Source organism: Salmo trutta, chromosome 13 (assembly GCF_901001165.1).
Source record: "Salmo trutta chromosome 13, fSalTru1.1, whole genome shotgun sequence".
NCBI lineage: Eukaryota > Metazoa > Chordata > Actinopteri > Salmoniformes > Salmonidae > Salmo > Salmo trutta.
The window spans coordinates 36,630,962-36,655,150 of NC_042969.1; the positions used below are offsets into that span (position 1 = coordinate 36,630,962).

Below are 24,189 nucleotides of genomic sequence, written 5' to 3' on the forward strand. Positions count from 1 at the left end.
AGGGGGGAACACCTGGTAACCCACCGTGTTGTGTGAAGTGCTGAAAGACTTATATATAAAAGGTGAAAGAGAGTACAAAGGAAACAGCACGCAGCCCCAGATAACAGAATGAGGGCCTGGGTTCTTTTAAAGGCCCACTCTGTGATTATTTAAAGCCGTTCTTGATCATTTAAATCAATGATATATACCAATTGATTTATAGCAAGAAAATAAGTGGGGGAGCTGCTGTTTTGTTTAGTTGTTTTTTAAATTGCAGATTGGGCCTTTAACGTGAGCAGAACGGAGCGGAGAGGAGCGAAGGATTCATGGTGAGAGGCTGATGTTTGTCACAGCAGTGATTAGCGCTGGTCTCTCCTCCAGCCTGACAGATTAAACAGGATTCAGAATGCAGAATGCAGAAAGTGGCTAAATGCACGTCCACAAGTCACTAGAGACCTCCCTGTCCTGTCCTGCAAAAAGACCAATGAGATCTGTTAAAATATGGATGGCTGTGGCATATGTCAACTAAACACCCAGTGTACAGTACACATCACCAAGTCGATTATACTACCAACACAATCTAACCTAAACACACAGACAAAACCAAGATACATTCAAACTACTGTTAAAGAAAAAAACTGAGAAAATATATAGCTCTGGAGAAAAACAATCATCAGCTTGTAAATGAGGGTATCTGTCAAACTATAGCTGAAGGCAGATAGGGCTGAAGGCAGATAGGGCTGAAGGCAGATAGGGCTGAAGGCAGATAGGGCAGAAGGCAGATAGGGCAGAAGGCAGATAGGGCAGAAGGCAGATAGGGCAGAAGGCAGATAGGGCTGAAGGCAGATAGGGCTGAAGGCAGATAGGGCTGAAGGCAGATAGGGCTGAAGGCAGATATAGCTGAAGGCAGATAGAGTTGAAGGCAGCGTTGCTATGCCACCACTATAGAACCCGCCGGCAGATTCACAGTCCTCGTTTTGATCATATCAACATGGAGGGAGATGACTGTATGCAATGCAACAAAAACAGAAAAATCCAGGTCACACCAGAACTATGTAGAGCCCCATGCAGCCAGTCAGTCCTCTGTTGTTGTGATGCATTATTAGTGAGCTGTGTTTCTCCCTCCTTTCTCCCTGCATGAAGTGTTACAGAACAGAGACAAAGCACTCTCCTATCTCCTCCTAGCAGGGAGGCTTCTGGGAAGAAACAGAAACACACACGACACAGACACACAGACACAGACACACACACAGCCACAGACACAGACACACACACACACACACACACACACACACACACACACACACACACACACACACACACACACACACACACACACACACACACACACACACACACACACACACACACACACACACACACCCTATTTTCATTAGCGTAGTGCATTAGCATTACATTACATAAGGTATACTATGCTTCTCTTCAAAATAACCAAGCGTTTCACACAAACATCACACCAGAGAATAGCTAGCAACTAGCATCCATAAGTCAATTCATTTTTTTTGTTGATAATGAGCTTTTAACAGTTTGTTTTAACACGTTCTCTTCATGGCCAAGCCGCATAGCTAAATCATTAATTATGAATACAAGAGAACAGACAGTTTCCTCTCCATAATTTAATCTGATGGTCTGAATGAATCCTGTGGTTCTCCATAACACAGAGATTATTCCTCGCTTGAGATCTATATCTCTGTATAGCTGACCCCTGACTAGTGAACTATATCTCTGTATAGCTGACCCCTGACTAGTGATCTATATCTCTGTATAGCTGACCCCTGACTAGTGAACTATATCTCTGTATATCTGACCCCTGACTAGTGATCTATATCTCTGTATAGCTGACCCCTGACTAGTGATCTATATCTCTGTATAGCTGACCCCTGACTAGTGATCTATATCTCTGTATAGCTGACCCCTGACTAGTGAACTATATCTCTGTATAGCTGACCCCTGACTAGTGAACTATATCTCTGTATAGCTGACCCCTGACTAGTGATCTATATCTCTGTATAGCTGACCCCTGACTAGTGATCTATATCTCTGTATATCTAACCTTGACTAGTGAACTTTATCTCTGTATAGCTGACCCCTGACTAGTGATCTATATCTCTGTATATCTGACCCTGTCACCCTCTGAATAGTGAACTATATCTCTGTATATCTAACCTTGACTAGTGAACTATATCTCTGTATAGCTGACCCCTGACTAGTGATCTATATCTCTGTATATCTGACCCTGTCACCCTCTGAATAGTGAACTATATCTCTGTATATCTAACCTTGACTAGTGAACTATATCTCTGTATAGCTGACCCCCGACTAGTGATCTATATCTCTGTATATCTGACCCTGTCACCCTCTGAATAGTGAACTATATCTCTGTATATCTAACCTTGACTAGTGAACTATATCTCTGTGTATCTAACCTTGACTAGTGAACTATATCTCTGTATAGCTGACCCTCTGATTAGTGAACTATATCTCTGTATAGCTGACCCTCTGATTAGTGAACTATATCTCTGTATAGCTGACCCTCTGATTAGTGAACTATATCTCTGTACAGCTGACCCTCTGATTAGTGAACTATATCTCTGTACAGCTGACCCTCTGATTAGTGAACTATATCTCTGTACAGCTGACCCTCTGAGTATTGAACTATATCTCTGTATAGCTGACCCTCTGATTAGTGAACTATATCTCTGTACAGCTGACCCTCTGATTAGTGAACTATATCTCTGTACAGCTGACCTTGTCACCCTCTCCTTAAATCGCCACCCCTCAAATGAAAGACTTGACCGGGAACAGACACTGGAACAGACACTGGGAGAGAATATGACTGAAATGAAAGGTCTCGTTGGGAACAGGCCGGGAGATAAATAACTCCTCAATAGACAGGTGAGGCTACTTCAGGTGAGGACTGATAACCTGCCGCCACTTAAAGTGCTGTACAAAACTCCAAGAACTTGATGTACTCCAAAGCTGGAGTGCTGAAACAACAATATTCTTTTTAACAAGGTGAGGTGAAGTCTCTCATTGTGACAGTTCTTACTAATAGCTGTTCCTAAGGTAACAGTAACTCCTTTTTTTTTGTTATAACGGCTGTCACCTTTAAAAGGTTATTTTGATTTTATTTATTAGGATCCCCATTAGCCAATGCCAAAGGGGACAGCTAGTCGTACTGGGGTCTGACTCTTAACGAAAAATACATTACAGACAAAATAGTTTATAATTTAAATAAGTTTAAAAACATTAACATATAGTGTGCGTGTATCTATCAGTTCCACGTACATGTCAATACATACACACAACCAGTAGGTCGCTGTGAACAGAGGCGTTGTGCCGTGAGGTGTTACCTTCATTTGTTTTTTGAAACCAGGTTTTGCTTTTCACTTGCTCTATATAAGATGGAAGGGAGTTCCGCGGCACTCATGGCTCTGTATAATACTGTACGTTCTGGATCCGGGGGGACTGTACAGAGAAGATCTCACGACTATGAAATAACATTGTTTTATGATAAGGTGCAGCGCAGCGGCCATTTTGTCAGACTCAGGGTCAAGTAGTTGTCTGAGAACTAACTCCTCTGCCAGGTGTGATAGTCATTTCTGAAAGGTTACTGTATGAAAGCACGGAGAGGATCTCACGACAACGTTTGAATGTCATTTTGTTCGTCTTTGAGGTAGAGCATCTGGGCTTTCTAAAAGTCAAGGTCCAAAGAAAAGGCATCATTTCAGTGTGTGGTTCTCAATAGTTTTGAGATTACTGAATGGCACCGCTATTACCTATGGGTCCTGGTCAAAAGTAGTGCATTATATAGGGAATAGGGTGCCATTCTGGTCAAAAGTAGTGCACTCTATAGGGAATAGGGTGCCATTTGGGTCTCATCCTCAGACTCAGGAGATAAATATTGGGCAGCATCACTCCTCTAGAAGCCTGAGATGGTAAATATTGGACAGCATCACTCCTCTAGAAGCCTGAGATGGTAAATATTGGACAGCATCACTCTAGAAGTCTGAGATAGTAAATATTGGACAGCATCACTCCTCTAGAAGCCTGAGATAGTAAATATTGGACAGCATCACTCCTCTAGAAGCCTGAGATGGTAAATATTGGACAGCATCACTCCTCTAGAAGCCTGAGATGGTAAATAGTGGACAGCATCACTCTAGAAGCCTGAGATGGTAAATATTGGACAGCATCACTCCTCTAGAAGCCTGAGATGGTAAATAGTGGACAGCATCACTCTAGAAGCCTGATATGGTAAATATTGGACAGCATCACTCCTCTAGAAGCCTGAGATGCCATTAACTAACCAATATCCCTCGATTGATTATACAGCTCAGTTCCCTCAGCGCTGGCCGCATGCACAGACTGACAGACAGACAGACAGACAGACAGACAGACAGACAGACAGACAGACAGACAGACAGACAGACAGACAGACAGACAGAACCGTGGCTGGCTCTATCCTTGATGCTTAGCCTGACACTGTCCCTCCTCATTGGTTGAAGCTGTGCAGAGATAGAGATTTGTAAATTGAGTTTCTGTCTAATGTAAAATGGAGGGTTGTTCTCTCATGGACACCATTTTACTTAGTATCAGTATTTACTCACTCCTGTCTCTCTGACTGGCTGTTGATTACAGATTTACCACCACAGTATACATTTAACAGAGACATCAGCAGATACACCAAAGTTCAATACTGTTTCCCAGTTGGAGGATTCCCCACAATGCATTATATTCAGATGCCTATCAGCAGTATCTGTGACGTGAAATTTGGAATTGGGAGAATGTCAGCACTGTAGAAGGGAATAAGCAAGGCGTATTAAATAAGGTAATGTCAACCTGATATAACAGTGGAATCTGACTGGAAGGAGATCAAGGACTTCATTGTTTTGGTTCCGGAGCCATCTGGAAACCCTGGGAATGTTTGTAGTTGACTCACCTTCACCCGTTGACAGATCTGACTGAGACTGACTCACCTCAACCTGTTGACTGATCTGACTGAGACTGACTCACCTCTACCTGTTGACAGATTTGACTGAGACTGACTCTCCTCTACCTGTTGACAGATCTGTGACTGACTCACTTCTACCCGTTGACAGATCTGACTGAGACTGACTCACCTCTACCTGTTGACAGATCTGTGACTGACTCACTTCTACCCGTTGACAGATCTGACTGAGACTGACTCACCTCTACCTGTTGACAGATCTGTGACTGACTCACTTCTACCTGTTGACAGATCTGACTGAGACTGACTCACCTCTACCTGTTGACTGATCTGACTGAGACTGACTCACCTCAACCTGTTGACTGATCTGACTGAGACTGACTCACCGCTACCTGTTGACAGATTTGACTGAGACTGACTCACCTCTGCCTGTTGACAGATCTGACTGAGACTGACTCACCTCTACCTGTTGACAGATTTGACTGAGACTGACTCACTTCTGCCTGTTGACAGATCTGACTGAGACTGACTCACCTCTACCTGTTGACAGATCTGACTGAGACTGACTCACCTCTACCTGTTGACAGATTTGACTGAGGCTGACTCACCTCCGCCTGTTGACATATCTGACTGAGGCTGACTCACCTCTACCTGTTGACAGATATGACTGAGATAATCACCTAGGGATGTGAAGGTCATGACATTTTGTCAGACAGTTATTGTCATGCAAATGCATGCCGGTTGACCATGATTAACATAAACACGTTTAGCCTCTCCAAGCCTACACTCATAAAAGCCGCCTTTGGAACATCAACATTTAAAAAAAGCAGAATACAGTGAGGGAAAAAAGTATTTGATCCCCTGCTGATTTTGTACGTTTGCCCACTGACAAAGAAATGATCAGTCTATAATTTTAATGTTAGGTTTATTTGAACAGTGAGAGACAGAATAACAACAAAAAAATCCAGAAAAATTCCCTTTAAGAGTGTGCTCCTAATCTCAGCTCGTTACCTGTATAAAAGACACCTGGGAGCCAGAAATCTTTCTGATTGAGAGGGGGTCAAATACTTATTTCCCTCATAAAAATGCAAATCATTTTATAACATTTTTGACATGCGTTTTTCTGGATTTTTTGTTGTTGTTATTCTGTCTCTCACTGTTCAAATAAACCTACCATTAAAATTATAGACTGATCATTTCTTTGTCAGTGGGCAAACGTACAAAATCAGCAGGGATCAAATACTTTTTTCCCTCATTGTACATCTATTTAATATTCACCATCACAATAAATGCATTATTTATTTTAGGCAGGTCTAAAGAAACATTATAATAGGAAGAAAATGTATTTCAGAAGAACAGAATATGAGTTGGCCTACTGTATGTTATCTGGCTATGCTCCATGCCATTGGCTCTAGGCTTGTTCATTTAGCAGACAATATATGCTTATAATTCCTGGGACATTATTTTATAAGATATGATTTTATAGTAAGAAGAATATAATGAAGCAATAAGGCCAGAGGAGTTGTGGTATTTGGCCAATACACCACGGCTAAGGGCTGTTCTTAGGCACGACGCACACCCATCAGACTATTCTCAATTTAATGTTGTCTTTGCTAACATGCAAAATTAGTTTAGATTTAAAGTATAATGGCCCATTATCAAATAGGCAGGAACAGGGGCACGAACAGGAACAGGAACAGGGGCACGAACAGGAACAGGGGCAGGAACAGGGGCACGCACAGGAACAGGGGCACGCACAGGAACAGGGGCAGGAACAGGAACAGGGGCACAAACAGGAACAGGGGCAGGAACAAAAACAGGGGCAGGAACAGGAACAGGGGCAGGAACAGAAACAGGAACAGGAACAGGGGCAGGAACAGGAACAGGGGCAGGAACAGGAACAGGAACAGGGGCAGGAACAGGGGCAGGGGCAGGAACAAGAACAGGGGCAGGAACAGGAACAGGGGCAGGAACAGGAACAGGGGCAGGAACAGAAACAGGAACAGGAACAGGGGCAGGAACAGGAACAGGAACAGGGGCAGGAACAGGAACAGGGGCAGGGGCAGGAACAAGAACAGGGGCAGGAACAGGAACAGGGGCAGGGGCAGGAACAGGAACAGGGGCAGGAACAGGAACAGGGGCAGGAACAGGAACAGGAGCAGGAACAGGAACAGAAACAGGAACAGGGGCAGGAACACGAACAGGGGCAGGAACAGGAACAGGGGCAGGAACAGGAACAGGGGCAGGAACAGGAACAGGGGCAGGACCAGGAACGAGGGCAGGAACAAGAACAGGGGCAGGAACAAGAACAGGGGCGGGAAACAAGAACAGGGGCAAGAACGGGAACAGGAACAGGAACAGTCGCAGGAACAGGAACAGGGGCAGAACAGGAACAAGGGCAGGAACAGGAACAAGAACAGGGGCAGGAACAGTAACAAGAACAGGGGCAGGAACAAGAACAGGGGCAGGAACAGGAACAGGAACAGTCGCAGGAACAGGGGCGGGAACAAGAACAGGGGCAGGAACAGGAAAAGGAACAGGGGCAGGAACAAGAACAGGGGCGGGAACAGGAACGGGAGCAGGAACGGGCAGGAACAGGGGCAGGAACAGGAACAGGGGCAGGAACAGGGGCAGGAACAGGAAAAGGAACAGGGGCAGGAACAAGAACAGGGGCAGGAACAGGAACAGGGGCAGGAACAAGAACAGGAACAGGGGCAGGAACAGGAAAAGGAACAGGGGCAGGAACAAGAACAGGACCAGGGGCAGGAACAGGAAAAGGAACAGGGGCAGGAACAAGAACAGGAACAGGAACAGGGGCAGGAACAGGAACAGGAACAGGAACAGGAAGAAGAACAGGGGCAGGAACAAGAACAGGGGCAGGAACAGGAACAGATGGCAGAAACAGGAACAGTGACAGTGGAAAAATGACATGTCTCCCGTATGCACTCAAATGGAGTTGTGTTCCTTTTTCAATCATGTCGGATAAGCTACTATAAACATATTAGTATTATATATACATATTAAGCTACTATAAACATATTAGTATTATATATACACATATTAAGCTACTCCAGGTTTTATAAGGGAAAGAAACATATTAGCAGCTGGGATCCTCCTCTATTCAGCGCCAACCATCAACAACTCTGCTTTCATGCAAGATTTCATATAGAAATGTCTGGGTTTATTTCACTCCACGCATCAACCTCTGTTTCAGGAGAATTCAGATACTACACCCTAACTCTGTATACCATGGGCTCGCCAACCCTGTTCCTGCAGCTAACTCTATATGCCATGGGCTCTCCAACCCTGTTCCTGCAGCTAACTCTGTATGCCATGGGCTCGCAAACCCTGTTCCTTCAGCTAACTCTGTATACCATGGGCTCTCCAACCCTGTTCCTGCAGCTAACTCTGTATGCCATGGGCTCTCCAACCCTGTTCCTGCAGCTAACTCTATATGCCATGGGCTCTCCAACCCTGTTCCTGCAGCTAACTCTATATGCCATGGGCTCTCCAACCCTGTTCCTGAAGCTAACTCTGTATGCCATGGGCTCTCCAACCCTGTTCCTGCAGCTAACTCTATATGCCATGGGCTCTCCAACCCTGTTCCTGAAGCTAACTCTGTATGCCATGGGCTCTCCAACCCTGTTCCTGCAGCTAACTCTGTATGCCATGGGCTCTCCAACCCTGTTCCTGCAGCTAACTCTGTATGCCATGGGCTCTCCAACCCTGTTCCTGCAGCTAACTCTGTATACCATGGGCTCGCCAACCCTGTTCCTACAGCTAACTCTGTATACCATGGGCTCTCCAATCCTGTTCCTTCAGCTAACTGCGGTCATGACTCATGACTGCTGGTGGGGTGGTAATACGGTCACATGGAATTTGACTGCGGTCATGACTCATGACTGCTGGTGTGGTGGTAATACGGTCACATGGAATTTGACCGCGGTCATGACTCATGACTGCTGGTGGGGTGGTAATACGGTCACATGGAATTTGACTGCGGTCATGACTCATGACTGCTGGTGGGGTGGTAATACGGTCAAAAGGAATTTGACTGCGGTCATGACTCATGACTGCTGGTGGGGTGGTAATACGGTCACATGGAATTTGACTGCGGTCATGACTCATGACTGCTGGTGGGGTGGTAATACGGTCACATGGAATTTGACTGCGGTCATGACTCATGACTGCTGGTGGGGTGGTAATACGGTCACAACAACAGCCCTAGACTCACCTCAACCTGCTGACAGATCTGGATGAGTTTGGCCATCTGGTTCTCCAGCTCACTGTTTCTCTTCACCAGATTGGTGAGGTTGTTCTCCAGGGTTTGCTGTTGGGACAGGCAGAGGAACAGGACAGTGAGATATAAAAAAGGGTACCAGGAAGAAATACCCAAATGCACTTTGCTCGAAAGGGAGAAAACAGACTAACAGGAACGTTGGCCATGTGCAGTGGATGACCATCCTATTGTCTCTGACCACTGAACATCGGCCATCATTTCTCTACATTTCCATCTGGACTACAGGTTACAGTTCCCAATAAACCATCTGAACTACAGGTTACAGTTCCCAATAAACCATCTGAACTACAGGTTACAGTTCCCCAATAAACCATCTGAACTACAGGTTACAGTTCCCCAATAAACCATCTGAACTACAGGTTACAGTTCCCAATAAACCATCTGAACTACAGGTTACAGTTCACAATAAGCCATCTGAACTTCAGGTTACAGTTCCCAATAAACCATCTGAACTACAGGTTACAGTTCCCAATAAACCATCTGAACTACAGGTTACAGATCTTCAATAAACCATCTGAACTACAGGTTACAGTTCCTCAATAAACCATCTGAACTACAGGTCACAGTTCCCAATAAACAATCTGAACTACAGGTTACAGTTCACAATAAACCATCTGAACTACAGGTTACAGTTCACAATAAGCCATCTGAACTTCAGGTTACAGTTCCCAATAAACCATCTGAACTACAGGTTACAGTTCACAATAAACCATCTGAACTACAGGTTACAGTTCCCAATTAACCATCTGAACTACAGGTTACAGTTCCAAAATAAACCATCTGAACTACAGGTTACAGTTCCCCAATAAACCATCTGAACTACAGGTTACAGTTCCCCAATAAACCATCTGAACTTCAGGTTACAGTTCCCCAATAAACCATCTGAACTACAGGTTACAGTTCCCAATAAAGCATTGTATTTATACTGTAAGATAGCATCATCCATCCAAACCAAAGCCAATATTCAGTTCTGTGAGATAACAGATAACACAAGATGACCTTGAAGGATATAGAGAGAGAGCATCAGAATAGTTCTGTAGAAATATTCAGAATACTATCCAGCTACATTCACAACATTCAATAGTGCTGAGTGAGGTTGAGATCCGTGACAGTTAGTGGGTTAGTCAGAGGGTTTAGATCCCTGACAGTTAGTGGGTTAGTCAGAGGGTTGAGATCCCTGACAGTTAGTGGGTTAGTCAGAGGGTTTATATCCATGACAGTTAGTGGGTTAGTCAGAGGGTTTATATCCCAGACAGTTAGTGGGTTAGCCAGAGGGTTTAGATCCCTGACAGTTAGTGGCTTAGTCAGAGGGTTGAGATCCCTGACAGTTAGTGGCTTAGTCAGAGGGTTATATCCCTGACAGTTAGTGGCTTAGTCAGAGGGTTTATATCCCTGACAGTTAGTGGCTTAGTCAGAGGGTTTATATCCCTGACAGTTAGTGGGTTAGTCAGAGGGTTTATATCCCAGACAGTTAGTGGGTTAGTCAGAGGGTTGAGATCGAAGACAGTTAGTGGCTTAGTCAGAGGGTTTATATCCCTGACAGTTAGTGGGTTAGTCATAGGGTTGAGATCCCTGACAGTTAGTGGGTTAGTCAGAGGGTTTAGATCCCTGACAGTTAGTGGTTTAGTCAGAGGGTTGAGATCCCTGACAGTTAGTGGGTTAGTCAGAGGGTTGCGATCGAAGACAGTTAGTGGGTTAGTCAGAGGGTTGAGATGCCTGACAGTTAGTGGGTTAGTCAGAGGGTTTAGATCCCTGACAGTTAGTGGCTTAGTCAGAGGGTTGAGATGCCTGACAGTTAGTGGGTTAGTCAGAGGGTTTATATCCCTGACAGTTAGTGGGTTAGTCAGAGGGTTTAGATCCCTGACAGTTAGTGGATTAGCCAGAGGGTTGCGATCGAAGACAGTTAGTGGGTTAGTCAGAGGGTTTATATCCCTGACAGTTAGTGGGTTAGCCAGAGGGTTGAGATGCCTGACAGTTAGTGGGTTACCCAGAGGGTTGAGATCCCTGACAGTTAGTGGGTTAGTCAGAGGGTTGAGATCCCTGACAGTTAGTGGGTTAGCCAGAGGGTTGAGATCCCTGACAGTTAGTGGGTTAGCCAGAGGGTTGAGATGCCTGACAGTTAGTGGGTTAGCCAGAGGGTTGAGATCCCTGACAGTTAGTGGCTTAGTCAGAGGGTTTATATCCCTGACAGTTAGTGGGTTAGCCAGAGGGTTGAGATCCCTGACAGTTAGTGGGTTAGTCAGAGGGTTGAGATCCCTGACAGTTAGTGGGTTAGCCAGAGGGTTGAGATGCCTGACAGTTAGTGGGTTAGCCAGAGGGTTGAGATCGAATACAGTTAGTGGCTTAGTCAGAGGGTTTAGATCCCTGACAGTTAGTGGGTTAGTCAGAGGGTTTAAATCCCTGACAGTTAGTGGGTTAGCCAGAGGGTTGCGATCAAAGAAAGTTAGTGGGTTAGTCAGAGGGTTTATATCCCTGACAGTTAGTGGGTTAGTCAGAGGGTTTATATCCCTGACAGTTAGTGGCTTAGTCAGAGGGTTTATATCCCTGACAGTTAGTGGGTTAGTCAGAGGGTTTATATCCCTGACAGTTAGTGGGTTAGTCAGAGGGTTTATATCCCTGACATTTAGTGGGTTAGTCAGAGGGTTGAGATCCCTGACAGTTAGTGGGTTAGTCAGAGGGTTTAGATCCCTGACAGTTAGTGGGTTAGTCAGAGGGTTTAGATCCCTGACAGTTAGTGGGTTAGTCAGAGGGTTTAGATCCCTGACAGCTAGTGGGTTAGTCAGAGGGTTTATATCCCAGACAGTTAGTGGGTTAGTCAGAGGGTTGAGATCCCTGACAGTTAGTGGGTTAGCCAGAGGGTTGAGATCCCTGACAGTTAGTGGGTTAGTCAGAGGGTTCATATCCCAGACAGTTAGTGGGTTAGTCAGAGGGTTTATATCCCAGACAGTTAGTGGGTTAGTCAGAGGGTTTAGATCCCTGACAGTTAGTGGGTTAGTCAGAGGGTTGAGATCCCTGACAGTTAGTGGGTTAGTCAGAGGGTTCATATCCCAGACAGTTAGTGGGTTAGTCAGAGGGTTTAGATCCCTGACAGTTAGTGGGTTAGTCAGAGGGTTGAGATAAAAATCAAATAAAATCAGATTTTATTGGTCACACACACGGTTAGCAGATGTTAATGTGAATGTAGCGAAACGCTTGTGCTTCTAGTTCTGACAGTGCAGTAAGTGGGTTAGTCAGAAGGTTGAGATCTCAGAGAGAGAGAGAGAGAGAGAGAGAGAGAGAGAGAGAGAGAGAGAGAGAGAGAGAGAGAGATTTTTATTGTTTATTTCACTTTTGTATATTAATTATCTCACCTGCTTTGGTAATGTTAACATATGTTTTCCATGCCAATAAAGCCCCTCGAATTGAATTGAATTGAGAGAGAGAGAGAGAGAGAGAGAGAGAGAGAGAGAGAGAGAGAGAGAGAGAGAGAGAGAGAGAGAGAGAATAACAGCCCATGAATTTAAGCAACAGCAGTAACAAAGAAGAAGCAACAACTACAAAAACAACAACAACAACAGGAAGAAACAACAGGAAGAAACAACGGCCGCAGGCAGCAACACAAAGAGGAATAGTTACAACTGCTCTTTTGAAGCTGGTTATCTATTCATGCATGTGAATGAGAAGCATGAGAGGAAGGGCAATCCAAACGTCCACCTGGCTGTGTGACCGTATGTGTCCATTGTCTCAGTGGCCTCTCCCTCTCCAAACACCAGGACAACCAGGACACTGGTTAAGTCCCAAATGGCACCCAATGCCCTTCATTGTGAACTAGTTAGCACAGGAAATAGGGTGCCATTTGGGAGGGACAGTGATTTAAAAGTCAAGCGAATCATTGGGTGACTCACCGCAGCGCTTGTCTTTGATGCCTCCAATACCGCGTCAGATACTCTGCCAGGACTCACTTGAAAAGCCTACGAACACACACATAGACAGGTCTGGTCTGGTCTGGTACACTATGAAAACACACATAGACAGGTCTGGTCTGGTCTGGTACACTATGAAAACACACATAGACAGGTCTGGTCTGGTCTGGTCTGGTCTGGTACACTTTGAAAACACACATAGACAGGTCTGGTCTGGTCTGGTACACTATGAAAACACACATAGACAGGTCTGGTCTGGTCTGGTACACTATGAAAACACACATAGATAGGTCTGGTCTGGTCTGGTCTGGTACACTATGAAAACACACATAGACAGGTCTGGTCTGGTCTGGTCTGGTCTGGTACACTATGAAAACACACATAGACTGGTCTGGTCTGGTCTGGTACACTATGAAAACACACATGGACAGGTCTGGTCTGGTCTGGTCTGGTCTGGTACACTATGAAAACACACCTAGGCAGGTCTGGTCTGGTCTGGTACACTATGAAAACACACATAGACAGGTCTGGTCTGGTCTGGTACACTATGAAAACACACATAGACAGGTCTGGTCTGGTCTGGTACACTATGAAAACACACATAGACAGGTCAGATCTGGTCTGGTCTGGTCTGGTCTGGTACACTATGAAAACACACATAGACTGGTCTGGTCTGGTCTGGTACACTATGAAAACACACATAGACAGGTCAGATCTGGTCTGGTCTGGTCTGGTCTGGTACACTATGAAAACACACCTAGACTGGTCTGGTCTGGTCTGGTACACTATGAAAACACACATAGACTGGTCTGGTCTGGTCTGGAACATTACGAACACACACATAGACAGGTCTGATCTGGTCTGGTCTGGTACTCTATGAAAACATACATAGACAGGTCTGGTCTGGCCTGGTCTGGTCTTGCTGGTCTGGTCTTGCTGGTCTGGTCTGGTCAGATCTGGTCTGGTACACTATGAACACACACATGGACAGGTCTGGTCTGGTCTGGCTGGTCTGGCTTGGTCTGGTCTTGCTCGTCTGTTCTGGTATGGCCTGGTCTGGTCTTGCTGGTCAGATCTGGTCTGGTACACTATGAACACTAACATAGACAGGTCTGGCCTGGTCTGGTCTTGCTGGTCTGGTCTGGTCTGGTCTTGCTGGTCTGGTCTGGTCTGGTCAGGTCAGATCTGGTCTGGTACACTGTGAACACACACATAAACAGTCTAACTGGTCTGTCTGTTACTCTCTCTACTGACACGTTAGTCTAACTGGTCTGTCTGTTACTCTCTACTGACACGTTAGTCTAACTGGTCTGTCTGTTACTCTCTACTGACACGTTAGTCTAACTGGCCTGTCTGTTACTCTCTACTGACACGTTAGTCTAACTGGTCTGTCTGTTACTCTCTACTGACACGTTAGTCTAACTGGTCTGTCTGTTACTCTCTCTACTGACACGTTAGTCTAACTGGTCTGTCTGTTACTCTCTACTGACACGTTAGTCTAACTGGTCTGTCTGTTACTCTCTACTGACACGTTAGTCTAACTGGTCTGTCTGTTACTCTCTACTGACACGTTAGTCTAACTGGTCTGTCTGTTACTCTCTACTGACACGTTAGTCTAACTGGTCTGTCTGTTACTCTCTACTGACCCGTTAGTCTAACTGGTCTGTCTGTTACTCTCTACTGACACGTTAGTCTAACTGGTCTGTCTGTTACTCTCTCTACTGACACGTTAGTCTAACTGGTCTGTCTGTTACTCTCTACTGACACATTAGTCTAACTGGTCTGTCTGTTACTCACTCTACTGACACGTTAGTCTAACTGGCCTGTCTGTTACTCTCTACTGACACGTTAGTCTAACTGGTCTGTCTGTTACTCTCTCTACTGACACGTTAGTCTAACTGGTCTGTCTGTTACTCTCTACTGACACGTTAGTCTAACTGGTCTGTCTGTTACTCTCTACTGACACGTTAGTCTAACTGGTCTGTCTGTTACTCTCTACTGACACGTTAGTCTAACTGGTCTGTCTGTTACTCTCTCTACTGACACGTTAGTCTAACTGGCCTGTCTGTTACTCTCTACTGACACGTTAGTCTAACTGGTCTGTCTGTTACTCTCTCTACTGACACGTTAGTCTAACTGGTCTGTCTGTTACTCTCTACTGACACGTTAGTCTAACTGGTCTGTCTGTTACTCTCTACTGACACATTAGTCTAACTGGTCTGTCTGTTACTCTCTACTGACACGTTAGTCTAACTGGTCTGTCTGTTACTCTCTACTGACACGTTAGTCTAACTGGTCTGTCTGTTACTCTCTCTAATGACACGTTAGTCTAACTGGCCTGTCTGTTACTCTCTACTGACACATTAGTCTAACTGGTCTGTCTGTTACTCTCTACTGACACGTTAGTTTAATTTCTGCTCAATCCTCCTCTATTTCTCTCTTCTCTTCTTGCGTGACTAAATCTTTCTAGGTGCAGGTGTGTCAGTGAGCTTGAGTCTTGCTGTCCTGTCCTGTCCTGCTGTCCTGTCCTGCTGTCCTGTCCTCCTATCCTGTCCTGTCCTCCTGTCCTGCTGTCCTGTCCTGTCCTGCTGTCCTGTCCTGCTGTCCTGTCCTGCTGTCCTGTCCTCCTGTCCTGTCCTCCTGTCCTGTACTCCTGTCCTGGTGTCCTGTCCTCCTGTCCTGCTGTCATGTCCTGTCCTGTTCTCCTGTCCTGCTGTCTGGTCCTGTCCTGCCCTCCTGTCCTCCTGTCCTCCTGTCCTGTCCTGCTGTCCTGTCCTCCTGTCCTGTCGTCCTGTCCTCCTGTCCTGTCCTGCTGTCCTGTCCTGCTGTCCTGCTGTCCTGTCCTGCTGTCCTGTCCTGCTGTCCTGTCCTGCTGTCCCGTTCAGTCGTCCTGTCCTGTCCTGTCCTGCTGTCCTGTCCTGCTGTCCCGTTCAGTCGTCCTGTCCTGTCCTGTCCTGCTGTCCTGTTTTCCTGTCCTGTCTTCCTGTCCTGTCCTGCTGTCCTGTCCTGCTGTCCTGTCCTGCTGTCCTGTCCGATGCCTGCCTGAGACTGTGAAATGACTGCTTGCTAGAATTCATGGCATGTTGCGTCAGAAGAAGCAGGAAGGAAGACAGGATGAGGATGAGCATTTGGTGTGTGACATCATTTTGAACAGCAAACATCAGAGGACTGGCATAGAAGCAGGACAGGACAGCAGGACAGGACAGCAGGACAGGACAGCAGGACAGGACAAGACAGGAGGACAGGACTGGACAGGAGGACTGGCAGGGAAGCAGGACAGGACAGCAGGACAGGACAGCAGGACAGGACAGCAGGACAGGACAAGACAGGAGGACAGGACAGGACAGGAGGACTGTCAGGGAAGCAGGACAGGACAGCAGGACAGGACAGCAGGACAGGACAGCAGGACAGGACAGCAGGACAGGACAAGACAGGAGGACAGGACAGGACAGGAGGACTGGCAGGGAAGCAGGACAGGACAGCAGGACAGGACAGGGCAGGACAGGAGGACAGGACAGGAGGAAAGGATAGGAGGACAGCAGGACTGGCAGGGAAGCAGGACAGGACAGGACAGGAGGACAGGAGGACTGGCAGGGAAGCAGGACAGGACAACAGGACAGGACAGGAGGACAGGACAGGAGGACTGGCAGGGAAGCAGGACAGATGGGTCATTCATTAAAGAATTCTATCTGTGTCCCAAATGGCCCCCTCTTGCTCTATGGTCCCTGCTCAACAGTAGTACACTATGTAGGGAATAGGGTGGTATTAGGGAATAGGGTGGTATTAGGGAATAGGGCGGTATTAGGGAATAGGGCGGTATTAGGGAATCGGGTGGTATTAGGGAATAGGGTGGTATTATGGAATAGGGTGGTATTTGGGAATCGGGTGGTATTAGGGAATAGGGCGGTATTAGGGAATAGGGTGATATTAGGGAATCGGGTGGTATTAGGGAATAGGGTGGTATTTGGGAATAGGGTGGTATTATGGAATAGGGTGGTATTTGGGGCGTAGAGTATGCTCCAAATGCAGGTAGAATGGTAGTTTACAGACCATGGTAGTTTAGAGACCATGGTAGTTTACAGACCACGGTAGTTTATAGACCATGGTAGTTTACAGACCATGGTAGTTTATAGACCATGGTAGTTTAGAGACCATGGTAGTTTAGAGACCATGGTAGTTTATAGACCATGGTAGTTTACAGACCATGGTAGTTTACAGACCATGTAGTTTGGAGACCATGGTAGTTTATAGACCATGGTAGTTTACAGACCATGGTAGTTTACAGAACATGTAGTTTGGAGACCATGGTAGTTTATAGACCATGGTAGTTTGTAGACCATGGTAGTTTACAGACCATGGTAGTTTAGAGACCATGGTGGTTTACAGACCACGGTAGTTTATAGACCATGGTAGTTTACAGACCATGGTAGTTTATAGACCATGGTAGTTTACAGACCATGGTAGTTTACAGACCATGGTAGTTTACAGACCATGTAGTTTGGAGACCATGGTAGTTTATAGACCATGGTAGTTTACAGACCATGGTAGTTTACAGAACATGTAGTTTGGAGACCATGGTAGTTTATAGACCATGGTAGTTTGCAGACCATGGTAGTTTACAGACCATGTAGTTTGGAGACCATGGTAGTTTATAGACCATGGTAGTTTATAGACCATGGTAGTTTATAGACCAGGGTAGTTTACAGACCATGGTAGTTTAGAGACCATGGTAGTTTAGAGACCATGGTAGTTTCAAGACCATGGTAATTTATAGACCATGGTAGTTTATAGACCATGTTAGTTTAGAGACCATGGTGGTTTATAGACCATGGTAGTTTATAGACCATGGTAGTTTATAGACCATGGTAGTTTAGAGACCATGGTTTTTAATAGACCATGGTAGTTTAGAGACCATGGTAGTTTAGAGACCATGGTAGTTTATAGACCATGGTAGTTTATAGACCATGGTAGTTTACAGATCATGGTAGTTTATAGACCATGGTAGTTTATAGACCATGGTAGTTTAGAGACCATGGTAGTTTATAGACCATGGTAGTTTACAGACCATGGTAGTTTAGAGACCATGGTAGTTTAGAGACCTTGGCAGTTAAGAAAGGTTTCTGGTTCAAATCCCTGAGCCGACTTGGTGGCAAATCTGTCAATGTGCCCTTGAGCAAAGCACTTAACCGTAATTGCTCCTGTAATTGCTCCTGTAAGTCACTCTCCTGTAAGTCACTCTCCTGTAAGTCACTCTTCTGTAAGTCACTCCATCCCTTTAGATTTGTGTGTATTAGGTAGTTGTTGTGGAATTGTTAGATTACTTGTTGTTACACTCGCATTAAGATCTGCTAATCATGTGACCAATAAAATGTGATCTGATTTGGATAAGAGCATCTGCTAGATGACAGAAATGTAAATGTATATTTTTATATCAAAACAGTGTTCTGTCCCATGTGACCAGAGAGAAGGAAGGAGCTTGCCTGCCAGGGGTTTAGAGATGATGATGGTGAGTGTGTGTGTGTGTGTGTGTGTGTGTGTGTGTGTGTGTGTGGCAGTTTTATAGATAGAAAGGCCTAGAAAAGCCTGGAACGAGGTGTCATTGTAGTGGCCTTAGCTGGCAGGCAGTTAGCAGAGTGTGGCAGTTGCGGAGAGAGAGAGATTGTGTGTGTGTGTGTGTGTGTGTGTGTGTGTGTGTGTGTGTGTGTGTGTGTGTGTGTGTGTGTGTGTGTGTGTGTGTGTGTGTGTGTGTGTGTGTGCGCAGCAGCAGTAGCAGCAAAGTAAGAGGAGAGTCAGTCTATAATACACTCATTAAAGCAGACACCAGAGAGAAAGAGAAAGAGAAAGAGAGACAGAGCGACAGAGAGAGAGAGAGAGAAAGAGAAAGAGAGAGACCTGGTGCTGCTGTCTCCCACTAAAGAGGGGTTACAGCAGCACCTAAATCGTCTTCACAGGTTCTGTCAGACCTGGGCTCTGACCGTTAACCTAAAAAAAACAAATATAATGATATTCCAACAAATGGCCGGAAATCAGGATGACAAATATAAATTCTATTTGGACACAGTTCTATTAGAACACACCAAAAACTACACGTATCTAGGACTAAATATCAGCAACACAGGAAGCTTTCACATGGCTATGAATGAGCTGAGAGACAAAGCAAGAAGAGCATTCTATGCCATTTAAAGGAACATTAAAATCGAAAATCCATTTAGAATCTGGCTCAAAATGTTCCAATCAGTTATAGAACCAATTGCTCTATATGGCAGTGAAGTATGGTGTCCACTGTCTAATAATGAATTTACTAAATGTTTTGCAAGACTGTATTGCAAGTTCAAAGAAAAACTCAATTTTTTATTTTTTAAATGTTTTATTTCACCTTTATTTAACCAGGTAGGCAAGTTGAGAACAAGTTCTCATTTACAATTGCGACCTGGCCAAGATAAAGCAAAGCAGTTCGACAACATACAAAAACACAGAGTTACACATGGAGTAAAACAACATACAATCAATGATACAGTAGACAAAAAAAAGACTATATACAATGTAAGCAAATTATGTGAGATAATGGAGGTATAGGCAAAAAAGGCCATGGTGGCAAAGTAAATAAAGTATAGCAAGTAAAACACTGGAACGGTAGATTTGTAATTTGAAGAAAGTTCAAAGTTAAAATATAAATAATATGGTGCAAAGGAGCAAAATAATAAATAAAATAAATAAATACAGTAGGGGAAGAGGTAGTAGTTTGGCCTAAATTATAGATGGGCTATGTACAGGTGCAGTGATCTGGGAGCTGCTCTGATAGCTGGTGCTTAAAGCTAGTGATGGAGATAAGTGTTTCCAGTTTCAGAGATTTTTGTAGTTCGTTCCAGTCATTGGCAGCAGAGAACTGGAAGGAGAGACGACCAAAGGATGAGTTGGCTTTAGGGGTGACCAGAGAGATATACCTGCTGGAGCGCGTGCTACAGGTGGGTGCTGCTATGGTGACCAGTGAGCGGAGATAAGGGGGGACTTTACCTAGCAGGGTCTTGTAGATGACCTGGAGCCAATGTGTTTGGCGACGATTATGAAGCGAAGGCCAGCCAACGAGAGCGTACAGGTCGCAGTGGTGGGTAGTATATGGGGCTTTAGTGACAAAACGGATGGCACTGTGATAGACTGCATCCAGCTTGTTGAGTAGGGTATTGGAGGCTATTTTGTAAATGACATCGCCGAAGTCGAGGATTGGTAGGATGGTCAGTTTTACGAGGGTATGTTTGGCAGCATGAGTGAAGGATGCTTTGTTGCGAAATAGGAAGCCAATTCTAGATTTAACTTTGGATTGGAGATGATTGATGAGTCTGGAAGGAGAGTTTACAGTCTAACCAGACACCTAGGTATTTGTAGTTGTCCACAAATTCTAAGTCAGAACCGTCCAGAGAAGTGATGCTGGACAGGCGGGCAGGTGCAGGCAGCGATCGGTTGAAGAGCATGCATTTAGTTTTACTTGTATTTAGGAGCAATTGGAGACCACGGAAGGAGAGTTGTATGGCATTGAAGCTCGTCTGGAGGGTTGTTAACACAGTGTCCAAAGAAGGGCCAGAAGTATACAGAATGGTGTTGTCTGCGTAGAGGTGGATCAGAGATTCACCAGCAGCAAGAGCAACATCATAGATGTATACAGAGAAAAGAGTTGGCCCAAGAATTGAACCCTGTGGTACCACCATAGAGACTGCCAGAGGTCCGGACAGCAGGCCCTCCGATTTGACACACTGAACTCTATCAGAGAAGTAGTTGGTGAACCAGGCGACGCAATCGTTTGAGAAACCAAGGCTACTGAGTCTGCCGATGAGGATGTGGTGATTAACAGAGTCAAAAGCTTTGGCCAGGTCAATGAATACGGCAGCACAGTATTGTTTCTTATCGATGGTGGTTACGATGTCGTTTAGGACCTTGAGCGTGGCTGAGGTGCACCCATGACTAGCTCTGAAACCAGATTGCATAGCGGAGAGGGTGCGGTGGGATTCGAAATGGTCGGTAATCTGTTTGTTGACTTGGCTTTCGAAGACCTTAGAAAGGCAGGGTAGGATGGATATAGGTCTGTAGCAATTTGGGTCAAGAGTGTCACCTCCTTTGAAGAGGGGGATGACAGCAGCTGCTTTCCAATCTATGGGAATCTCAGACAACACGAAAGAAAGGTTGAACAGGCTAGTAATAGGGGTGGCAATAATTTCGGCAGATAATTTTAGAAAGAAAGGGTCCAGATTGTCAAGCCCAGCTGATTTGTAGGGGTCCAGATTTTGCAGCTCTTTCAGAACATCAGCTGAATGGATTTGGGAGAAGGAGAAATGGGGGAGGCTTGGGCGAGTAGCTGTGGGGGGTGCAGTGCTGTTGAATGCAGTAGGGGTAGTTAGGTGGAAAGCATGGCCAGCCGTAGAAAAATGCTTATTGAAATTCTCAATTATAGTGGGCTTATCGGTGGTGACAGAGTTTCCTATCCTCAGTGCAGTGGGCAGTTGGGAGGAGGTGTTCTTATTCTCCATGGACTTTACAATGTCCCAGAACTTTTTAGAGTTTGAGTTGCAGGAAGCAAATTCATGTTTGAAAAAGCTAGCCTTGGCGTTTCTAACTGCCTGTGTGTATTGGTTTCTAATTTCCCTGAAAAGTTGCATATCGCGGGGGCAGTTCGATGCTAATGCAGAACGCCACAGGATATTTTTGTGTTGTTAAGGGCAGTCAGGTCTGGGGAGAACCAAGGGCTATATCTGTTCCTGGTTCTACATTTCTTGAAAGGGGCATGCTTATTTAAGATGGTGAGGAAGGCATTTTTTTAAAATAACCAGGCATCCTCTACTGACGGGATGAGTTCAATATCCTTCCAGGATACCAGGGCCAGGTCGATTAGAAAGGCTTGCTCATTGAAATGTTTCAGGGAGCGTTTGACAGTGATGTGTGGAGGTCGTTTGACCGCTGACCCATTACGGGTGCAGGCAATGAGGCAGTGATCGCTGAGATCTTGGTTGAAAACAGCAGAGGTGTATTTAGAGGGCACGTTGGTTAGGATGATATCTATGAGGGTGCCAGTGTTTGCGGCTTTGGGGTTGTACCTGGTGGGTTCATTAATAATTTGTGTGAGATTGAGGGCATCAAGCTTGGATTGTAGGATGGCTGGGGTGTTAAGCATGTCCCAGTTTAGGTCACATAGTAGCACGAGCTCTGAAGATAGATGGGGGGCAATCAGTTCACATATGGTGTCCAGAGCACAGCTAGGGGCCGAGGGGGGTCTATAGCAGGCGGCGACGGTGAGAGACTTGTTTTTGGAGAGGTGGATTTTTAAAAGTAGAAGTTCAAATTGTTTGGGTACAGACCTGGATAGCAGGACAGAGCTCAGCAGGCTATTTCTGCAGTAGATTGCAATACCGCCCCCTTTGGTCGTTCTATCTTGTCTGAAAACGTTGTAGTTAGGGATGAAGATTTCAGAGTTTTTGGTGGACTTCCTAAGCCAAGATTCAGACACAACTAGGACATCCGGGTTGGCAGAGTGTGCTAAAGCAGTGAATAAAACAAACTTAGTCAGGAGGCTTCTAATGTTAACATGCATGAAACCAAGGCTATTACGGTTACAGAAGTCATCAAAAGAGAGCGCCTGGGGAGTAGGAGTGGAGCCAGGCACTGCAGGGCCTGGATTCACCTCTACATCCCCAGAGGAGCAGAGAAGAATGAGTATGATGGTATGGCTAAAAGCTATAAGAATTGGTCGTCTGTGACGTCCAGAATAGAGAGAAAAATAACGCATGTAGAGCAGAATTGGGCCAATACCACCTCCTCATTCGAATAGAAAAAGAGCCATCACATTTTACAACCATCTAAAAACAAGAGACCTCAAAACATTCCATCCCACAGCTGTACAATGTCAAGAGATGAAACAAGAGAAGAGTCCCCTCAGCCAGCTGGTTCTGAGGCACAGTTCACTAACCCAAACCAACCCCATAGAGCCTCGGGACAGCACTCAGAAAATCTGGCCCAACCAAATCATCACAAAACAAAAATAAAAATATATCACCTTTTGGAAAGACACCACAAAAAATCTAAGTAAACTTCAATGCTATTCATCTCTAAACAGACAGTACATGGTGGCAGACTATCTGACCACTGTGACTGATAGAAAACTGAGGAAAACACTGACTATATTATGTATATAAATATATATATTTTATATGTATATAAATATATATATATTTTCTATATGTATACTTTGACAATGTAAGTAATAATGAACTTGCCATGTCAATAAAGTGAATTGAATTGAGAGAGAGAGAGAGGCAGAGAGAGAAAGGCAGAGAGAGAGAGAGAGAGAAAGAATCCACAAAGAATTTGAAAACTAACCCAATTTTGATAAACTCCCATATCTACTTGGTGAAATACCACAGTGTTATATCACAGGAGCAAGATTTGTGACCTGTTGCCACAAGAAAAGGGCAACCAGTGAAGAACAAATACCATTGTAAATAAAACCCATATTTAGGTTTATTTATTTTCCCTTTTGTACTTTAACCATTTGCACATCTTTACAACACTGTATATATACATAATATGACATTTGTAACGTCTTTATTCTTTTGGAACTTCTGTGAGTGGAATGTTTACTGTTAATTTTTATTGTTTATTTCACTTTTGTTAATTATCTACCTCACTTGCTTTGGCAATGTAAACATATGTTTCCCATGCCAATAAAGCCCTTTAAATTGAATTGAATAGATGGACAGATAGACAGATAGACAGTTGATAGATAGATAGATAGATAAATAGATAGATAGATAGATAGATGATAGATAGATAGATAGATAGATAGATAGATAGATAGATAGATAGATACGTAGACAGACAGATAGACAGATATATAGATAGGCTGAGGTCACCACTCAGACAGAGAGAGAGACGGGAGAGCGATGGGAGTGACAGAGAGAGAGAGAGAGACAGACAGACAGACAGAGAGATACTGTGAGGCAGAGAGACATACAGAGACTGACAGAGAGAGAGGTCATGATCAGATGAGCTCC

At 44.9% G+C, this 24,189-nt stretch overlaps 1 protein-coding gene across 2 annotated transcripts in view; it reads right to left on the bottom strand.

Moving 5' to 3' along the window:
* The window catches only part of LOC115205747 (probable E3 ubiquitin-protein ligase MID2), a 128,782-nt gene that overhangs the window by 57,373 nt on the left and 47,220 nt on the right, over nt 1–24,189 (bottom strand). Inside the window, exons 2-3 of one of the 2 annotated variants that reach the window (XM_029772031.1) lie at nt 13,136–13,201; nt 9,186–9,281 (exon numbers count right to left, since the gene is read on the bottom strand). In XM_029772031.1, coding sequence (XP_029627891.1) covers nt 9,186–9,281; nt 13,136–13,201 — 162 coding nt within the window. The remainder of the gene's footprint in view (nt 1–9,185; nt 9,282–13,135; nt 13,202–24,189) is intronic. The other variant, XM_029772032.1, reaches the window with a different exon arrangement.